At 43.2% G+C, this 15,781-nt stretch overlaps 1 protein-coding gene and 2 long non-coding RNA genes across 3 annotated transcripts; 1 reads left to right on the top strand and 2 right to left on the bottom strand.

Moving 5' to 3' along the window:
- Nucleotides 1-434: 434 nt before the first annotated feature.
- LOC146692611 (uncharacterized) lies at nucleotides 435-8,674 on the bottom strand. Its single transcript, XR_014915247.1, has 3 exons — nucleotides 7,764-8,674; nucleotides 4,643-4,772; nucleotides 435-4,555 (listed from the first exon to the last, which is right to left on the bottom strand). It is a non-coding gene; the product is annotated as an uncharacterized LOC146692611 (long non-coding RNA).
- A 145-nt stretch (nucleotides 8,675-8,819) lies between these two features.
- On the top strand, nucleotides 8,820-14,013 carry LOC146692610 (kunitz-type protease inhibitor 1-like). The gene is made up of 10 exons (XM_085432775.1): nucleotides 8,820-9,298; nucleotides 10,444-10,604; nucleotides 10,924-11,065; nucleotides 11,661-11,831; nucleotides 11,911-11,946; nucleotides 12,021-12,149; nucleotides 12,245-12,295; nucleotides 12,372-12,542; nucleotides 13,042-13,104; nucleotides 13,179-14,013. Exons 1-10 carry the CDS (start codon nucleotides 8,902-8,904, stop codon nucleotides 13,358-13,360), a joined length of 1,503 nt encoding a protein of 500 aa, XP_085288901.1. The 5' UTR covers nucleotides 8,820-8,901; the 3' UTR covers nucleotides 13,361-14,013.
- Nucleotides 14,014-14,289: 276 nt separating this feature from the next.
- LOC146692609 (uncharacterized) lies at nucleotides 14,290-15,052 on the bottom strand. The gene is made up of 3 exons (XR_014915253.1): nucleotides 14,945-15,052; nucleotides 14,529-14,856; nucleotides 14,290-14,415 (listed from the first exon to the last, which is right to left on the bottom strand). It is a non-coding gene; the product is annotated as an uncharacterized LOC146692609 (long non-coding RNA).
- Between the last annotated feature and the right edge of the window lie 729 nt (nucleotides 15,053-15,781).

The raw sequence follows: 15,781 nt of genomic DNA, 5'->3' as shown, positions 1-15,781 counted from the left end.
AGCAAACTATGGTGGTTGACAGTATCAAAAGGTCAGCTCCAACATCAGCAGAACCAAACACTCTCCTGCATCACTGCCGCTGGAGAACAAAGAGCAATTTCAGTAAAATGAGTCGAGTACACTGTCATTATCCAAGACAGATCTAAGCTGCATAGCCACAACCTTTTCTAATATCTCAATAACTACTGATCATTTTGGTCTCTAATTGCTAAGAAAGGTCAAGTTTGGGTTTGTTTTAAAATGGGTGGATGACAGCTTTGTTAAAGTAAGCAGGGATTTGAGCAGAGAGCAGTGAGGTGTTGAGTATGCTAAGCACAGAGGGACAAATACACTGAACAAGGAGTAACAAAATTGCTAATGGTGTCTGTCAGGGACCAAGCAGTAAAGCATAAAGGACACAGGTGGTTTTAATTTAAAAAAAAAAAGGGGTTTTATTGACCCAAAAATATGAAAATATATTTAACAAAGCCAAAACTTAAACAGGCAGACCAATAAAAAGAGGTCAACTCAATAAACTAAACTCAAGATAATAATTAACAAAACCTCAAACAAACATATGACAAACTGACCTCCTGAAATGACACACAGGGGAACTTAAATACTGGTTTAGCTAAACCAAATGGCTGCCATATAACCAACTAATACAAAACAATTAAACAAACGTGAAACACCCCCCAGGCAATGAAGCATGTGGTGCAATCCAATTAGGCTGTCAGTGGTACTTCAGGTCTCCCAGCCCTTTGCTGCACCTTTTGCCAGACAGGAGAAGCCAACCCCCAGGCAACTCAAACAAAGAAAGATGTATTAATATAACATAAAACAGAACTTTGACCTTGCAAGGTTAATATGTGTGCACGCCATATAAACATTGGAAGGTGTGATGGAAAAATAAATACATTTAATAAAGAAACAATATTGAACAATAAGTAGAATATTTTAAAGTAGTGACTGTAAATTAAACTAAAGCAAATCAACGGGTAGTGAGGTGTGGAGCTTACCATGTGTGGCATGCCATCACAGTGTCAAACAACACCTTAGGATGTCTGCCATGTTGAAACTACAATGTGCAGAAGATGGACTACAAAATGCACATCTTACATTACTGCGGTAATGTAAAATGTGCATTTTGTTCCAACCCTGTTGTTTGATGGCGGCAGCCTGTGAAGATATCTTTCATTATAGAGAAACATTTAGGGTCACATTTACTGACGTCGGCAGAGCACAAAGAATTCTTTATGTTACTGAAGAGGCTCAGAGTCAGCTTGTGACTGAACATATTCACGCACGTGTCACAGTAAGCATAGTAACTGCAATGGCTCGTGATCTAACGGTAAATAATATTTGTGTTTTTCTGCACGTCGTAGTGTCAGCTGTTCACACAGAGTGCAGTTTGTAATGATGCAGCTCTCCTCTGGGTAAATCTGAGCTTCACCTGAGTCCTGATCCTCAGACTTTTGAACAGTGCTCAATGTGTTATTTCTTAAATCAAAAGCGTATCGATCAGGGGCGATTCTAGGATCAGAGCTTTGGGGGTGCTGAGCACCCAGAGAGCTGCCCAGCCAGGCAAGATAGACTTTACTCGTCACGATGAGACGTCTTCCCCGTGTCTGTCAGTCCCTGCATCCTTAAATGTCTCCAGTTGTCCCAAGTTCTCTATGACTGTCTCCTTGGTGCATTTAAACCCCTGTTCCTCCCTGTCCTCATCATCTGTTGTCTTCGTCTCTGTTATCAGTCATCATAATTTTACCATCTCTGTGCAAGTCTGCAAATTTCTTTATTAAATCATAAGATTCTTAAATTCATCAAGTCTCTCTGTGCCTGGGTCCTCGTCACAAAACATGACATCACTGTTTTGTACATTTTAACACAATTTAATCCCCACATTTGTGAAAGAAAAGCAAAACACTTTTTTGAAAAGTCTGTAACAAAACCATCAAATCTGATCAAGGTTATTTAAATGCTGCAAAAGAAGAATGGATTGAAATTTAAAAAAAAAATACATATCACAACCTTGATTACTGGGGGAAAATGATGAATGATGCTCATAGTGAGTAAAAAGTAAACTGAGTGTATTTTTTCACTTTTAATGTGTATGTATAATATAATACAGATACATAAAAACACTCCCAAAACAGAATAAATTATTACAAATAAATTATTACAAAATATTAAAATAAAAATGGAGGCAGCTTTGCCTGTGGTAGAATGTATACAATGTATGAAAAAATCTTTACTGGAGATACTAATTTTGTGTTGTAAGATTTGAGTTTCATGCTTTCATAGTGGTACTTAGGACAGCTTGACGTTTTTCTCAGGTGGTACACGCTGTAAAAAGTTTGAGAAACACTGATAAGGTAAGTGTATGTGTGCATTTGGAAAACATTTAAAGCTGCTGTACAGAATCTTTGAAACAAGTTAGCTTAAAACATTTTTAGACTATAAACAGAGCGCTCTGCTTCTCTTTACAGTTCCTCACTCCATCAGGGCTGTTTGGCACTTTCTGATAGTGTGCAAATGTGGTGCACGTACTGCGGCAGTCATACAGACAACTGGACGGTCCAAAAGTTGGCCTACCTATTACTGGCTGAGGTTTCAGTAGAGTTGTGGCTGAACCACATAAAAATATATCATTAATTTTAATCTCCCCAATCCATTATAATATTAGGTTGGAACTCCTACCTAACTATATAAAGAGTAACTGAAGCACCCCCAAAAATGGGCTAAAACCGCCCCTGGAATCGATCCTCCTTCAGCTTCCTCTCATTTATATGATGTGTCTCGCTGTTTTCAGAGAGAAACACTGAACCCGAGCTCACACTGGCTCATTTTGGTTAGCAGGCCTGCAGTGCTCTCCTTCACACTCCGTCCTCCAGTGGACACTTTCCTCCTCCCTCATTAGGTTTTCCTCCATCATCACTGAGTTTTTAAAATGGACTAACGATGAGGTGGAGTTTTTGCTGTAACACAAAAGTCTGGTAGTGAGTCAGCCCCACAGCTATCTGGAGCATGTGCAAACTGATAATAATCTTTAATAGGGCTGTCAAAATTGAGCGCAAACAAAACAACCGCTGTATAATGCCCTCCGCTATCTTAGTTTCATTGGTCACATGACTGCATCACATGACTAAAATCTGTCATCATTTTCGAAAAGGCTCTGGTTTTGCTGTCCACACTGCCATGCAAAAATGGCGTTTTCAAATGTATCTGCTTTGGAGAGGGTTTTTCAAAACACTGCATTTTCCTTGAACAAAAACACCATCTGAGTGTGGACAGAACGCCAAAACGGAGAGAAAAAGATGCGTTTTCAAACAAAAATGTATCAGTGTGGACATGGCCTGAAGTAACCATGAATCCCAAGTACTGCAATCCAGCAAAGGACTTCTAGGATAGTCCAGTGTCTCCTCTGCTAAACAGAGCTATAAAGGAAGAAGCACTGAAGCTCCTTTCCTCAGTGTTTGGAACAGCTCTGATTATGCGTGAGGAACCTGCCTGAGAAACATTGACTTCTGAATGCACCCAGAGACGTGCCGACCCATACCAGAAACTCGATTGTCCTGGATGTATGCATTTTTCCTGTCCTTTTCACAATAAAAGCCCAAAACACATTGTATGACTGCACCTGTGCAGGACGAAAGGAAACAGGTAACAGGAGTATGATGAAACATTTTATGGCAGATCATCTGATTGAAATTTCATCTTTCTTAATATAAATATGCTTCTGTTTTTGTTTAGAAATTCTGATGAGACTAACAAACAATAACATTTTTCCTATCAAATAAATTTTGTTAAATGATTTCTTAAACTAATCTTAATTAGTGAATTCTGAGGAACATGATGTGAATTTGATGTAATATTTATTGTTTGAAGCTTTAATAAAAATCAAAACAGATGAGAGGGAGCACTCTTCAAAAGAAGGAATTGACTGTAACTGTAAGATGTAAGCAGTCCTCTTCCTCTGACATATGGATAGCAGGAAACAGGAACTTAATCCTTTCAAACTACGGTAAGCATCTTTTCACACACGTGCAGAACAAAAAGTGTTTCTGGTGCACACAGTAGGTGGCAGCAGAGAGCAGGGTGTATGTTTATTATCCAGCAGGCCTTGCAGCATATGACTGGAATTCGTCGTATATCTGGAAGGAAGCACCGGTGAGAGGTCCACATGAGGAGACAGGAAGCAGCTGCAGGGAGAGCCACAGTTACTCTGAGAACTCTAATGTACTCGAATACATCCAAAGGTTACTCCGGGGGTAGGCAACTCCAAGCCTCGAGCACCAGTGTCATGCAGGTTTAAGATGTGTCCTTGATCCAACACAGCTGATTTAAATGGATAAATTACTTCCTCAACATGTCTTGAAATTCTCCAGAGGCCTGGTAATTAACTAATCATTCAGGTTCATTCAGGATTCAGGTGTGTTGACCCAGCTTGATATCTAAAACCTGCAGGAAACTGGCATTTGAGGCCATGAGTTCCTGCACCCATGGGTTACTCCAAAATCAGAGGTAGCAACTCCAACAAATAGCTCCTCCTCCTCGCTCAGAGGTTTCAGTTTCTCTGGAAGACACAAACATTAATCAGCTGATCAACTCAAACCTGCAATCAGTGAACACCTCATGAGCATCGCATGGTCAGTGAACTCACCCTCCACTTCCAACTGCTCCTGATTGTAGTTTTCAGCTTGCAGCTCCTCGAAGCTCAGCTCCCCCCCCCACCTCATCGCTGCAGCAGCTCTTTGGAGTATGTCACCTTCTCCACCATCATTCACCTGCAGCTGGAGGACACAAACCAATCGATAATCAATAACAACTATGATGAATAACCTCTAATAACCTCTTTTTATTACTTAAGTTACTGTCTTGTGTTGTGATGTGTCATCTCGTGTCTTATGTAGGCTGTGTCCCAATTCAGGGTCTGCACGCTTGGAGTACGCATTTCAAGTGCGATTACGTCACCGCTACGCGACGACGGCTGTCCCAGTTCGAAGTGTACTTCAAATGCATACTCCAAATGCGCCGTCGATTTCCCCAAATATCAAGCATGGTCCGGTGCACGCTTCGTGGTCCCATATATCCCACAATTCATAGCATGGTGGTGGGTGTGGATAATTTTGCCGCAAAATACAACAGACGGCAAAAGGGAGCGGCCGAAGAGTGAACTGTCAAAAGTAAGTACTGAATATTATGTCACTTATTTATGTGCGAATGTTTAATAACGAAGAACATTAAAACATTACTGTTGGCCACATGTCTGCAAAGTTATGTGACATTAGCGATGTTTGTACTTTCAGCGTTAACTTGGTTTTAAAGCCTCTACTTCAAAAAATATATATAGTTGACCTTAATCTTACAGAGAATGTGATGATTTTATGGATAATTAAAGTCAGTCATATATCCACAAACAAGCTGAAAGTCAGTGATGCTGCTCGGTTTGCGGTCCTGAATATCATGGCACAAGCAGGATCCACTGCACTGTTAATGTTAGCTGTGTTATATTGCTGCCTCTGTTCAGTGGTGTCGAGCCAAACGGACTTTAACGTGTGTTTGAACGAGCTGATGGTTCACTCGTTAAGCTGATAGAAAGATGCTTTAATCACAGGAGTCACACATGTGTCCACTGTACCATCTGGGAACTCTTCTTGTTTAGCACTCGTAATAACACAAACACTAAATTCTCCTTCTCTTGTGCTGTTTTGTAGCAGTGTATACACCTGAGACTGTCACCTGTCTGTCTGTCCTGCACTTTCTCTCTGTTTCTTTCTCTCTGATTGTGTAATAAAAGTATGAACATGTGTTTATAAGTTACACTTGTGTTTGAATCCTGCAGCTTATCACACATTTGATTTCCATGTGTGACAACTGCAAGTGTCCAGAGTGACGACAGACTGAGGGACCCACTGCTGCACATCATCTGTGAGGCTTTGCACCCTGATGATCCACCAGGACAAACTCAGCAGTGTGTGAGGAAGAGGAGGAGGAAGAGCCAGCAGCAGCTGACAGATGGAGAGAATAGACAGACTGTTCCCTGTTTGTGAAGGACTGCTAGAAAAGTTTAACATAACTAATTGTCTGTCCTGAATCAGTCTTATTAGGTAATGTTCAAATAATTTTATCATTCCAGTGTTTTCAGTGTGGGAGAAAGTACTCAGGGCCTTCAAGTTACACACTATGAAAGGCAGCAACAAGTTTAATACTCAGAAACCTAAAGTATGTATCAGCAGCAGAATGGAGCTAAAGATAAATGTTTGTTTCAGTTCTATGAAGCTTTGAGTATTTTGGATTAGTAGTACTGCTGTGTTTGTTGCATCATATTACTGTAATTGTTTATATGCTTTATATATTCTGAGGTAAGTTGATCTATAGTGTTACATCATATTCTATAAGGATGTTATGTGTTTGTAGACTTTCTGCCCAGTTTGACCCATTTAGCAGAAGCCAGCCTGTTTAAGGCTCTGATATCTATTCTGTATGACTTAAAGCAGTTATGACATGGTCTGATTTTCTCACCCAATAAAGGAATATTTAATATATCAGTCTACTCTTCATTCTATCAGCAACAGTTTTCATAGCTCCTACATTTTGTTTTTACACATATATGTAAGCATTGAGCCAAATGTAATAATGCCAACAAATTAAACGAACAATATTTGTCTCTTATGTATAATACATCTGTACATAAACTGTCAAAAATGCTTGTCTTTGAGTGAAGATTTTAGGTGACAGGAAATATAAATAACTGCAACTTGAATCTTTGACCCAGAGTTCAAGCTCACTGCTGTAATATATCCTGTAATATATATATATATATATATATATATATATATATATATATATATATATATATATATATATATATATATATATATATATATATATATATATATATGTATCATAATAATCTGACAATACATATAATATTGGCCATATTATATTTACATTACCACAGTGAGATGATTTTAGTCTCATGAACAACATTAGCTAATTGTTATTTAATCTTGAAATGACTGTTCACACAGAAATGAAGCCCAACAATCATGTTTTACAGTCCCGTGGTCTCAGCCTCAGATACTCAACTAATCACAGTGATGTCATGACAAAAATGAACTAACAAAAAAACATTTTTTCTCCTTCATTTCTGTCACACAATGCTGTATGTAACGTTTCTAGGCAACCTGAACAGCGCCATGAAGGCTAGACCGTCCCATTTCACAATCCTCTCACTTCTGCACTTCTCGTACTTATAGTACGCACCGTACGTAGTACGCGTAGTGCGCGTACTTCAAGCGTGCGGTCTCTTAATTGGGACACAGCCGTAGTGCTGACGCGGGACAGTCTTACAATTTCACTGTACTATTGGAAAACTAAACTGAAATAAAATCATTTACAGGTCAGAGCCAGAGCAATGAAGATGAGTCCTGCCAGGCTTCATAACTCCAAACAAAAACACTTTTCATTTTTTAAAACAGTAAAACTGTAACACAGCCACCAACCAATCAAATGTCATGCAGGTCAGAGGTCAAAGTGATAAAAACAATTAATAAAACTATAATTGAAGTGTCAGAAAGATGCATTTTATTTGAGATATTTAAAAGTGAAAATTTTATTATTTATCTATTTTTAAATAAACATATTTAACATTTTAAACTGTAATCTCAATTAAATCATTAGCAGGCAAAAAACTGTTAAACAGGTTCCTGCTCTTGTCGGCTTTTATTATCACTTAAAGTCAACATCAGTATTTGTAAGTGAAAAAAGGTGAAACTCACCTGAACTCTGACCTGCCAAACCTGCTCATAGAAACGTCAAATTCTGCTCGTTCAAAGTGGATCAAAACATTAGCATCATCACATCTTGATCAGCGCTTTGTACTAAGAAACCTTTCTCCATGTCGGTTTCAGAGTGAGCTGAATTAAAGTAGGAATCCTGCTGCTTCATCCAAAACTATAAAAGCTATCTTAGATCACAGAGCTCAGTTGATCACGTTTAACTGAAATCTGATCTTTTCTGAATAGAGTTTGGCGAAGCAATCAAGTGAGATGGGGGGAAAAAAAACACACTCCACCAAAACTCCGTTCCTTTACCTGAAAATCATCCAAATCACAAATAATCAGTAAAAATCACATAAACCATCTGCCTTTTAACTTCCGGCTGCGCCTCTCATTGGCCCGCTTCAGGTGTTGCTGCAGTGCCCCTGCTGGTTAGAGTGTGAAATGCTGACTGATCGTACTGCACTGATTAATCAGTACTTGATTTAGAAACGATTTTACTGATTAGTGATAAATCCGCGCTCTGCTCCACAGTCCTCATAAAGTGCTTTACAAACGCAAACATCACAACTAATTAGGCTAACACCCAACCATAACCATGTAGCTAGCCAAACAGCGAACAGACACTTCCTGCCACAGAAGGTAAAGTGTACAGTATATCCTGGTTTAACGCCTCACTACTGCAGCACTACAGTGATCCTCGTACTCTGATGTTTAGTTTCCTCTGAGCTATTGGTTCTGTCACTAGTTAGCTAACATAAACTAATATGAGTCTGTTAGCCAACCACATGCTCCGTACTAACAGAAGATGGCGATAAACATGTTTTTAACTGAGCTCTTGTTTCTTAAACCCAGCATCACAGACAGAGTGACGTCTGTGTGAGAGTCTATGACGCTGGGCTTAGTGGGATCACCTTTACTTATCTTTGAATGTGTGATGTTTTTCACGCTCTCCTGTCGGATCCATAAATTCACCTGTTGTTGTTGTTGTTGACGTCAGCGGCGCGTCAGAATCACCTGTGTGGGGGCGGGGCGAGGTGTTTGTCTTCCTGTCAGAGAGCAGGTGAGACACACCTGAGGAGGTACATCGGAGCTGAGCGTCTTTTCCTCCTCGCGCGTAGACTGACCGCAGACGGACATGTCCACGCGCTCCTCTTCCTCCCCCCTCCTCCTCCTCGTTTTCGCGCTCTTGCGGTCCGGGGGGGCGGTGGACCCGCACTGTGAGGACGAGTTCCGGCGCGGGCACGAGGACTTCGTGCTGTACGCGGAGGACGCGGTGAAGCAGGGCGCGGTCATGTTGGCCACCGCGAGCTTCTACTCCGAGCTCGAGTGCAAGCGCGCGTGTTGCGGGCAAGTGCACTGCAACCTGGCGTTGCTGGAGCCGAGCGTCCCCGGAGAGGAGAACCGCACGTGCGTGCTGTTCAACTGCGTGCGTAGGAATCGGTTCGCGTGCAGGTTCGTGACCCAGAGCGGGTACAAGAGCTACGTCAGAGACGCCGTGTACCGGAAGTACCTGGCAGCCCCCCAGAAAGAAGGTGAGTACTTTCAGGCTTACTGACTCTCCGTGATGTCAGTTCTGCTCAGTGAGCTGGATCAGAAGGACTCTCGGAGGCTGAGAGAGGTCTGAGCATGTGCAGGGGGGTGAAGATGCAGGCAAGAGGAGGGATGGAGGCGGGTGATTGGCTGTGGGCCCAAGTGTGTCAGCAGGGAGGTCGGTGGGCAGACTCGGAGCCCGACAGGGTCGCCAGGTCAGAACACACACGCCTGTTCGTCGGAGCAGGACCGGGTGTTCTGAGAAACTATCCTACTCTGACAAAACGTCCTACCCGCATTATAATTTGAGGGTGACTTGCGACTAAACCTAACCCTACCCCTAACCATAATCCTAACCATAACCTTAAGAAGTATTCTGGATGGGTGAGAGAAAAAGGAGTTAATTCTGTGTTTGGTGTTGTGCGCATGCACTGTGTCTGCACAGAAACATTGTGTAGGATGTTTTTTCAGGTAGGATGGACTCCCAGAACACCGGCCCACATAGACTGCGAAGGCCGGGTCCTCCGAAGGACGTGGCCTAGGTTTTGGGACACAGCTTCTGTTTAATGTTTTTGAAGAGCAGCTGTCGCGTAGACGGCGTGTTCCTCTGCTGTGTGAGGAGCGGGTTAAAGATGATCTGCAGCTTCGTTCTCTCAGACCGCCGTGATCAGCTGATTAAGTGTTACAGGATGTCACATGTTCCCTCCACGCTGACAGATAACCACGGCACAGACGCCTGTTATCTGTGGCTGAAGCCACCGGCACAACGCTGTGACCAGCTCACCTCCATCATAACTGTGGGACTAACGCCTCGCCAGTGCTCTGTCTGTCTTGGTCGTTGTGTCCTTGGACACCTACCGCCTACTGGTGTTGGCCGGGCCGGCCCCCACCTCACTTGATTGGCAGCCTCGCTTGTGTCAGTCTGCCCAGGGCAGCTGTGGCTACAACTGTAGCTTGCCTCCACCAGTGTGTGAATGTGAGAGTGAATGAATAGTGGAATTGTAAAGCACTTTGAGGGTCTCGAAAAGCGCTATATATGCAATCCATTATTATTATCATTTCAGGCTGCGCTTCCTCTCTATGCACGTGATCTCTGACCCTGTCTCAGAATCCATCTGACTTCAGCTCCCCCTCACTCTGTCTCCAGGTAAGAAGCATCCGCCCGTCGCCAACGCAGGCCGTGATGTCACTATTCAGCCTGGAGAGACTGTGATGCTCAACGGCACTGAGAGTGTGGCGCTGAGCGGCGCAAAAATTAAAGACTACCGCTGGAGTCTGGAGAGAGGAGACAGCAGTGTAAAGATAGAGGTACAGGTGCTGCAGCACGGGGGTGGGGGCTTCTGTGTTACAGGGAGACTTCACCTGGAGACAGACGGGTAGTTCACTGTATCCACTACTTTGAATATAAAATTCAGCAGAGCAGCTTCCAGCCCACCAAATCTCATTCACAATCTGTCCAGTTTTCACTCTGCCTTGGTTTTTGGAAGTTAAAATAAGGACTTGTGTCTGTGCAGGTGTGTCCAGGTGAATGTAATTGTTCTTCAGCGTCCCTCTGCAGCATTCAGCTGTGACTGAGTCCAGCTCATTTCACTTTTAAATGCTGTTATTTTTGAATGGGCTTCTGCAGGAGACCAATTATCCTGACCAGGTGCAGCTCTCCAACCTGCAGACAGGCTCGTATGTCTTCAAGCTGACGGTCAACGACTCCAACGGCAAATCAGATGATGCCAAGGTCACAGTCCTCGTTCTTAACCCACAACAGACCAGCTGTGAGTGCTCATGGGATATGTATTCCAACAATAAGTCTGTAGCATGTGCAGAGCCCTGTGCCAGAGTCAATAGAGAATTTGGTCAATTTTAGGTTTTGAGGACGTTTAGTTTGTTTCATCTCAGTCTGACTTTATTGGGTCTGAAGTCTTCACTTATCGTCACTTTATCGATCAGCTGATGGCTGAATCACTGTGTTATTGATCAGTTAAACGGTGTGGTAGAAGCAGAGTCAGCTAATTGGTGGAGGGAATGGTGTTTGTTTTCTCGCTCCTCTTAAACTGGTCAGACTGGATTACCTGACTCATGCACGCTCAGAGGACGCCCCCACACTCACAGCAGAAACTTGACGTAATTCTATTTGACATCTTCCTTTCAGCTGATTTCAGGGTCACGTGATTCACTGAGTCTGTATTGATCGCAGCTCTGACCAGAGTCGGGCTTTAAAACCGTAAAATGGGAGTTTGCAAAACAGTAAATGGTGCAAGTGTTGTCACAGTGGCACACCCTGTTTGTTTTCAGCACTGCAGTCAGCTGTATTTCTGTAGGTAAAAGTCTGACAGGAAGTGATGTAACTGACGCTGTCCTCGCCCTCAGCATACTGTCAGGCTCCGGTGAAGGTCGGGCCGTGCCGCGCAAAATTTACTCGCTGGCGTTACAACATCACAAAGGGCGTCTGTGAGATGTTTGTGTTCGGAGGCTGTATAGGAAACGAGAACAACTTCCTGTCTGAACAAGAGTGTCTGTCTGCCTGCAGAGGAGTCACAGGTACACACACGCACACATGTACACATGAACACAGACACACACCTTTATTGTAACACTGTTTCTGTATTTTTGTCCACAGTGTCATCGCAGAGGAGTGTTACTCTGCCCGCTGCAGGTCAGTCCCACAGCGCACCTCTTCATCTCTGCTCCACAGTACAACCAGGATGCTCAGTGTGTGTGTGTTTTAAGAGGTGTGCAGCTCGCCGTGCGGTCCTGATCAGCTAACCTGTGGCAACGGCTGCTGCCTGGACAGAAGTATGGAGTGTGACAACGTGAAGCAGTGCAGCGACGGATCTGACGAGAGCCAGTGCCACCAACGTAACGCACACACACACACACACACACACACACACACACACACACACACTCACACACACACACTGAGTGTAGCTGACCTTCCTCCTCCTCCTCAGTGAATCAGACCTTGAGCCTTCTTCTGGACATTGATGTGAACAAGAAGAAAGGTTTGTTTTAAATTTCTTTGTTAAAGAAATACTCAAAGCTAACAAGCTACATGCTAATTAACCCCTCCCCCCTCAGCTCAGTGCACGGAGCCTCCCCGCACCGGTCCGTGCCGGGCCAAATTCCCCGGCTGGTACTATGACCCCCTGGACCAGAAGTGTCACGAGTTCACCTACGGTGGCTGTGACGGGAACGAAAACAACTTTCCAGACGATCAGACATGCAGAGAGTACTGCAAAGAAGTCGGCGGTACACACACATTCGCACACACAAACACTTAATCTTCATAACAGAGCGCTGGCTTTCCAGCAGATTAAAGATCAACCCAACCTGAGCGTCACCCACACTGCAGCGCTCTGACTTAAAGAAAGTGAGCGTCTCGCTAAGCACGGGAGCGGCTTCTATTGGCCGGCTGAAGGTGGCGTTGCCTTGGCTACCAGCTAACACAAACGTAAAAATTGGGATTTTTTTGTCTGTGGGAAATCAAACGTTAGGACCCTTCACTCATGAGATGAGCTCCACACACAGAAACTGCTCACATACACTGCAGTCACATGACTCTGTGACAATGTCATTCAGACGTCTTCTCGCTAACCTGATGCAGTTTGTGCTGAAGCACAGAAATGTAAGCACTCCGGCAGAACTTCATAAAACTCGCTGACTTCCAGATAAGGAAACGGGAAGAGAGAGCGGCTCACCCGCTTATGAGTTTTGGAACTCACTGCTGCTTTTTCTTCTTTCCCTGCAGAGAACGATGTGTTCGCCAGAGGTTTGTTTGAGCGCTTCGACAAGGAAGTAGACGACGACTCAAGTGAGAGATTTAACCTCAGCTTTCAACTGTTCTACAGTACAAACAGGACATGACCTCACTGTCCTCCTCCACAGGTTCCATCACGCTCGCCGTGATCCTGTCGGTGGCCATCTTGTCTCTGCTGGCCATCCTGGCCTACTGCTTCCTGAGGGCCCGCAAGAGGCGCACACACAGGCCCGTCAACACGGGCCCCACCCACGAAGCACTGTCCAAGGAGGAGACGTCTGTTTATAACAGCACCACCAAGCCCGTGTGACGTCAGCCGTGCCGTTACCGTGACGATCGGCTGCCTTGTTTTGATTTAAGTGTCCTTTTAAATGTATTTCTCAGCTGTTTTCATGATTGATTATTGGGGACGCTGGAGTTCTGTGGTGATGTCAGTTTCCTGTCCGCGGCGTCTTTACTGCTCTTTGTGTTTCAGTATTTATGAATTCAGCGTCTGGGTCTCAGGTTTTATTAGTTTTCATGTAAATACCAAGTTGGTCTCAGGTTTTTAACTTCTGCTCTTATAAAGTTTTAATAAAAGTTTGAAAGTAGTAATAAAGTTTGGACATAACAAAAAGTGATCTTTATTTTGAAAACAAACTTCCTGCTTACTGTGAGGTGCTAAACAGGGGTTCGTTCTTCGTACCTCGCTAAGTAAGTTAGCTGGATTTGATTGTTGATGATTTCGCGTGATCTTGGATCGTTCGGTTCTCCGAAGCTCATCTGGGACTTGCTGTCATAGCAACTGATCCGTAAGCGTAAACCTGCTTGGGAGCAGGCTTACTTTATGTAAACTGGATTAGATCGCGGCCACTCAGGTATGTCCGCTTCATTTATACGAAAGCAACAGCGATATTTTTCCACTGTTTTTCCATAAATAAATATTATCAATGTAACTAAAGATAATGCAGTATTTGATTCTTTTATTGATTTCATACAGATACATACAGGTCATTTCCTAAAAGAAGGGAACTGTACTATTAATCATTCCATTCCATGTATTTGATTATTTCAGATGTAATTCATATTTTAGAGCAGTAATAGTAAATTACTTCGTGTAATTAAGATGAGAGACCACGGCTATAAAAGCGAAGGCGGATTTGGGAAGTCTGTCGCAGCCATGTCCTGTCCGTTTGTACGAGAGCAACCCATTGCGGAAGGTGCAAGATTGATAAGGAGAGTTTTCAGAATTCAGCGTATATTGCGGGATAGACAGGATCCTTTTTATTTATTTATTTATATATATATATATCTCCCAACTTACTGTGCATGCTTCAGTCACCCCTTGCATGGGAACAGGTAAAAGTGATGGAGTGTTATGTAAAACTACACACAAAAACACCCACGATGTCAATAAATGTCAAAGTACAAAAAGCATTTTAATTAAGGCAACAACCAAATATTTTACATTGTACAAATAGAATTATGAGCTCATTTACCAGTTATGAAGGTGCTGCTGCTACTGCACCCCGGCTGCTGGTCTAAGGAAGAGCTGCCCCCAGGGATGCCCTCAACAATGGGTCTGGTGGCATTCAACCCTAGGGCCAGCTCCTCTGCCGGGGTGTGACGAGGGGGTGCAGGACCACCACCTGTCCTTTTTTGCTCTGCCCTTTTCTTGGTTGCTGTTATAAACAAACAAACAGATTATTTCAGGGTCTCTTTCCAAGAGACTAAAAGCAATATAAGTGATAAATATTACCATGCTGTAGAATATTGTTATATTTCACTTTTACTTGTTCACATGTTCTAGTGGGTCCTGTTGTGGCTCTAATGTGAAAGAGGATATAATGTAATATAATATAATATGATATAATATAATATGATATAATGTAATGTAATATAATAAATTACTTACGAGTTTAATTTGTCAGCAACTTTCTGCCAGCCCTCTCTCCTTGCTTTTGCAGCCTTTGCAGTGTTCCCTTGCGTTTTAATTAAACTCTGAAACTCCTGAAATCCCTCAATCAAGAATTCTTGCTCTTGATTGAGCAAGAATCAACCGTTTGATTCGCCGACCAATCAAAGGGTTGCCGATCAATGTTTCTACTATTGATGCGTAGCCCCTGTTAAGCCACCCAGTGATCTCACATTACTTCATCCAGCTGTACTAATCGTCAACAACAGGTGTGTTTGGAGAACCGGAATAGCGAGCTCAAAGTTGCCACGATGATTTGATCTTGGATGTGTCATTTGATCTTGGATGTAGTAAGCGGTACGAAGAACGGACCCCTGGGCCCTATTTCAGAAAGCCGGTTTAGTGCAAACTCTGAGTAAGTATACCCTGAGTTAACGAAAACTCTGGGTTTTCGGTTTCACAAAGCGAGTTTAGATTAATTCTGAGTGAGTTACTATGACGACACACTCCGTGAAGCTAACCTGCCCCCTAGCAGGTTTACTTCAACTAACCCTGACTTTCTCCGCCTCTTTGTCGGAAACCTGACTGTAGGAAGTGTCAGACATGGCGTGCTCCTTCCTTGAAGAGCCAGTAGATGTTGAAGCCCAAATTCTCCGCAGAGCTCTCCGCCGGGAGAGAGTGATTAGAGCGCGTTTGGACATTTTATCATTTCCTGATGATTTTCTGTGTGAACGTTACAGTTTTTCAGCACAATCTATAATTTATTTGAATAACATCCTCAGGCCTAATATTGCTCATGTGACACATCGCGGACATCCTCTCAGTTCTGTACATATT

The sequence above is a fragment of the Copadichromis virginalis genome, linkage group LG15, assembly GCF_057382275.1.
Source record: "Copadichromis virginalis isolate Kocher_CV1m ecotype Utaka linkage group LG15, C_Virginalis_male_GT1.1, whole genome shotgun sequence".
In the NCBI taxonomy this organism is placed as follows: domain Eukaryota; kingdom Metazoa; phylum Chordata; class Actinopteri; order Cichliformes; family Cichlidae; genus Copadichromis; species Copadichromis virginalis.
Note: the sequence above shows the minus strand (reverse complement) of the source record. Positions and strands in the feature narration are given on the sequence as shown.